The sequence below is a fragment of the Frankliniella occidentalis genome, unplaced genomic scaffold, assembly GCF_000697945.3.
Source record: "Frankliniella occidentalis isolate FOCC.00 unplaced genomic scaffold, Focc_3.1 Scaffold293, whole genome shotgun sequence".
NCBI classification, from domain to species: Eukaryota; Metazoa; Arthropoda; class Insecta; order Thysanoptera; family Thripidae; genus Frankliniella; species Frankliniella occidentalis.
Window position 1 is genome coordinate 111399 of NW_026267419.1, and position 5586 is coordinate 116984.

At 45.0% G+C, this 5586-nt stretch overlaps 1 protein-coding gene across 1 annotated transcript in view; it reads left to right on the forward strand.

Moving 5' to 3' along the window:
- Window positions 1-5586, forward strand: part of LOC113207255 (uncharacterized) — a gene marked incomplete in the record, with an annotated part of 60276 nt that overhangs the window by 20872 nt on the left and 33818 nt on the right. Inside the window, 1 exon segment of the mRNA XM_052273690.1 lies at window positions 4111-4382. Coding sequence (XP_052129650.1) covers window positions 4137-4382 — 246 coding nt within the window.

The window sequence follows — 5586 nt, forward strand, 5'->3', positions numbered from 1 at the left end:
CACTACACGCCTGTAGTGCACAGTGGCCTAGTACACAGGCGTTTTGGCCTTTTTTTGCCTTTTCTATTGAACGCGTCACCGCTACCCCGCAGACATTACTGATTCTGAGAGGTCTCAGTGTGCCCTCGGTTTTCATGTAATAAAAAGTTAGGGCTACGTCGGCATTATTTTCTGTAAATGGCGAGTGACGTCGGGCGCACGTTTAGGCCCCTGGATATGCCGCGCGTGTCGGGAGCTCGGATCCTCTATATCTGATACAAAGTAGGACCCATAGGGTAACACTTTCAGCCCGAGTCGTTCGCCCTGGCCCCACCTTGCGCGCAGTGCAGCGCCTACAAGATGGTCTACCTGTTTGGCGCCAACTTTGGGCCAAAACGAAAATCGCAATGCGATCCGGGTAAACGTTGTCCCACAGGGCCCGGACTTTGCACACGGTCACTTTTAGGTCAAAACTACCATTTAGGCTCCGTACCTCGAAAACTTTTTTGGGGTGGGATGGGCTAGCCCGGACGGCGCGAACCGGCCGTTCAAACCACCGCTCAGTGCTCCTCACTGCAGATTAGCTATGTTTAAAATACTTTGCCATACAAGAATCGTTAAGGAAAGTTTTCAATACGTTGCCGATGGTCACAAGGAGCTGGAATATAACAATACCTCACCTATTTCGCGTCTTTTATCTTGTTAATGAACAAAACTATTTGCGAGCGCTGAGGAGACCCTGTCGCACTGGTCCATTACTTTCAGTATTTCAGACAAAATAATGCCCGACCCACATCAGACCTTCGATAAAAAGGAAAGAGACACATTGGCGAAGTGCTTTATAGGTATTTGTTGTCGAACCGGCACCTCCTAAACTAAAAATAACGATAAAGCCGAGCCTACCTATCGGCCCTTAACCCAGAGATCTGCGATGGGCGGGCGGGCTCCGCCCGCTGCCTGAGGTGTGCGAGAGAGAGCGACAGTCATGGGCGGTGAGCTGCGGTGCCGTGGCTTGGCGTGGCGGAGGCAGTCACCGGCCGGACGTCCGAACAGTGCCGAAGTCACCTGTGCCGGGTCCACGCGGGTCGGCGCTGGCCGACAGCTACTCTCGCCACGCCAAAAAGGTGCCGAATGAAGCGGGCGGACCATCCGCCCGTCTCCGGGCTCGGTCCGGGCGGCCACCCGGCCCATCGACGAAGAGACGGGCCGGGCCGGGCGCTCTGGCGACGAGCGCTCGGTGCTGCCGGGCGGAGGCCGCCCGCCCATCGCAGAACTCTGCCTTAACCCCAGCTCATGTTTATAAACATTTTATAAATGTTTACACTTTTACGTGCTCCCGGGGTCGCAGCCTATCCCGAGCCAAATTTCATAAACTTTCAGATTTTCTTAGTGTCATTTGTGTACTTACTGCGGTTTATCTCAAACTTTCTACAACACTCAGCACTGTAGCAGTTAGCCCTCTCCCAGCCGAAGCCTATAAAAGCTTTAAACTTGTAATTTACCTTTCTTTGTGACGAAACAGCAGTCAGACTGTAACAGGGCAGTATATTTACAGTAGAAAACAACTGTGCCCATCAAGATTAATGCTGATTTCACTGGAAATTATATTTTTTGGTCGGTGAATCCTCTGCGACGTCTGCGAGTTTAGGTGCAACATAACCTCCTAACCTCTCCCAGCGCACCGACTACTTCTCGAAGAATACTTGTTTATCTATTCCTCTTCATTGAAACAATACGTTGAAAAGGTGTGTCTGATGTAGAATTCAGATCCAGTACGCACCCCTTATGTCATTTCGTCGGCAACAAAAGAAACAAGTTTGAAGCACACCTTCAACATTTCGGTTGCAGCATTCTCCAGCGTCGAAAGCGGCCAGTATGTGAGTGGGTTGTCATCAGTTTGTAAGCCGTTTGTAATCCGTCGAAGACGAACGGTTGATAAACTGATGACATACTGATAACATATTGATGACGGAACGCCGATTTTCGTTTGTCATCAGTTTGTCATCAGTATGTCATCAAATTGTATCATCGTATTGTCATCAGTTTGTCATCGGCGAGATGACAAACTGTTGACAAACTGATACCACACGTTTCCACGCGGGCACTGTTAAAAAAGTTCTGAAATTTCACATCAGAATTAGTTGTAAAATTTCAAACGTGGTTGGGAAATTTCATAACATTGTCAATGTGGCAATTAGATATTAAAATTCATAACGGTTTTCTGAAAATTTAAATCTGTCCCCTTAAAATGAGGAAACATTTGTAATTTTACAATTTGCGATCGTAAAATTGTGATCACTCTATCGGACATGTGAGATCTGATTGTAATTTTCCGATTGAAGTTTGTAATTTTGCGAAGTCAAAGCAAATGAGACAGGACCCACACAAGTCCTCCATCAGGTTTACTACGGTACAACGAACCTCCACACCTATAAGCCCTTTGTCACTTGGGACTTGCACACGAAACAACGACTGCACTTCAAAGAACTGCCGCCAGATGGCGTTGTGGTCAGCGCGTCTCTTCCAAAAGCTATTATTAGTATTTAACCAAAATTTGCACAAGAAACCGACATGTATTTTTTCGCGGTATGATCTGTAACACAATGCTGTGGCTGACTACCCATTTGTTTTTGGGCAAAAAGTCACGCAAGTGCCCCAAATAATTGGTCTAATTCCTCAGAGGTCACTGGCACACCTTCAGCCCACCCAGCTGAGCCCTAGACCGTTCGTAGTTCACCTAGTCCACTCCATGTTCATGGCGAATTACTTTCATCTTATAAGCCTGGATGTTTTGAAAATTCACATTAACGTTTTTAACTTTCAGATCGCAGATTCGGAAATTTCAAAACACGTTTGCAAATTTTGTTACAATAACATGGTTGCCACAACTCTGGAAAACCTTGAAAACCTGGAAAACTCGGCGAAATAAAAAACTGTGAGGGAAATTAGGGAAAACTCTGGGAAAATGAAAAATAGTCAGGGAAATTTGGTCTGACTGGTCCCCAAAATGCAGTCTATTCGCCGTTTAGGTCAAATACACATTTTGACATCCCAGTAGGGTGTTTTGTCCAAAAGTTTTCGCGCTCGCTTCGCTCGCTGTCTTTGTATTACAGTTAGGAGTATTAGTTTTCCCCAGTACTTCACTAGGGACGGTGCTTAAAACTCAGGGAAATTCGGGGAGAAATGGTCTGGAATTCAGGGAAAACTCAGGGAAATTCGGGGAGAAATGGTCTGGAAATCAGGGAAAACTCAGGGAAAATGGAAATGAAAATTTTGTGGCAACCATGAATAAGTGTTTTAGTTTGTAATTTTACAAATATTGAATTGTGTGAAAAGTTGCCAACAAAATTTGTAAAATTACAATCGATTTTTAACAGTGTTCCTAGATACTTCTCTTTCTTCATTTACTAGTGATATTTTGACTTTGTGAAGTTATTTCTTAGAAAAATGTCTCTGACTATACAAGAGATTATAAGAAATCATAGGATTATTAATGATTATAAAAGATTATGGATTATAGATATGGTTGTAAGTGATAACAGGGTCGTGTACTTTTAATTATACTAGTTTTAGACCCCTCGTGTTTGCTTTTTAACGAAGCACCTCGGCGCTTCATAATATTTTTCCTAGTGTGGTCCCGCTTTTTTCGATGGCCACTCTGCCCACACTGCTACTTCACCGCAATTTTTAAACGGACCCGTTTCTGCCAGACAGTAGGGGGACGGGCGGGGGCGGGGGCGTCATGGTTCAACACCACCTGTTGAGCAGCACCACACCCACGCCCGGGTACCAGAGCAACAATAGACACCTTGCTATCTGATTAGTCGGCCCCCCGCGCGCGCTGCCCAGCGCCCACGCCAAAAATTGTGTTCAATTATAAAAGTAATGATTACTAGGCTAATTCGCAAAAATATCACGCAAAACGACACATCAAGAACAAGAACAATACAGCGAGCAGGCATGAAATGCCTACGTGGCGTCCAAAAGCAGATTGTACGAGTGAGAGGGCGCTATGACGCGGCGCAAACTTCTATATTCAAAAAATATTGCTCAAAACTATAAAATAGAAAATTTTCCTAACTACGTGTCCGTTTATGGTTAACAAGAATTAACGTTTTTTGTTCCTCGTAGGTGTCTGCTGGCCTTCGCGTGTCGAAATGGACGCAGCAGAAGGCTCTGACAGCGATTGGAGTGATTGCACCACCCCGGAGTCCAGCGAAAGCCCTGAAAGCGAATGGACTGACGACTCAAGTGAAGGCTCCGACTGTGACCCAGATAGTTGTTCTTCTGCCGCCGATTCCGACAGTGACTGCTCCCTAAGTTGTGCAGGCAGTGACGGTGACTCCGATGAGGACGACGAATCTTCATCTGGTTCCGAAAGCTGTCGGCCTTATAGTGGAAAGGTATGCTGTATATGCATTGAGGCAGACCGCTAAAAATTCAAGGTTTTTTTTTTTTTTTTTTTTTTTTTTTTTTTTTTTTTTTTTTTTTTTTTTTTACTTTTTTAGATAATTCACAGCACAAGTAAAGTACTATACGTTCGAAAGTTCTACGCGCTCACTCTGCAGTCCTAACTGTATAACCAAATGACAGTTAACTGCAAAAGGAAAAGTTTTACCGTTTAAACTGCAAAACCAGAAGTCTCTCAGTTTACACTGCGAAACAAAAACGTTCTACAGTAGAAACTGCAGGACAGTATAGTTCTAAAGTTGAAACTGCACGACTGCATTGGCCTTGTTTGACAGTTCAAACTGTTGAACTGCACAGTTTTGAGTTTTAACTGTAAAACTTTTAGTATTGCAGTTTAAACTGTCATCTCGATATACAGTAAGATTTGCAGAGCACCATCAAAAGTACGAATTAGTGCCCGGTGTACGTCAGAGAAATAGGCTGGACCCTGCAAATCGGAGTAATGCGATGCCCTTCGGCACATCGGTAGTTGGGACCTAAATAAAGGTTTTTGCCCGAAGGAACAAAAAAATTTGCCCTTAGGAAAAATTTTACAAGGGGTTAAAATTAACATGGCGCCTTACGGGGACTTCGGGTAGGCAACCCGCTGTGCTCACCCGGCTATTTCGCGCTCCTTCCGTCGATTGTAGGCGAAAATGAGCACTTCCAGTTGGAATATCTTAACCAAAATTACAGGGAAGGTTAAGGAGAGTGTACGGAACAAGCTCACGTCGGTAAATTGCCAAAATTTGGCCCCGGTCAATTTCTACAAGCTCGCAAAGTCCAAATTTTTAGAAATTGAACACCCTTGTGTTCAAAGTCGTTCAAGGCCGACCCTATGCACTCCAAACGTTGATCCTTCGACCAAAACTGTCAAGTGAAGTGTGCTGAACACGCTCGTGGCATTCGTTTCTTTCTCAGACACCTAGAAATGTTTGTATGGCTGGTTTAAGGAAGGGACGAGCATGGAGCGGGATCTCCTAGCTCCAACGCAGAAGCCCCATAAGGGGCGACAGGCAACCCACACTACAAGCCCCGTTTCTCTGTATTTTGCGTCATTTCTTGCCTTAGTGTATGACCGCAATGAATTTGTTTCGGCTCTTGTGTCTACCTAATCTTGTTCCATAATGCTTTTTGGGGTGCGCAGGTACTTGTATG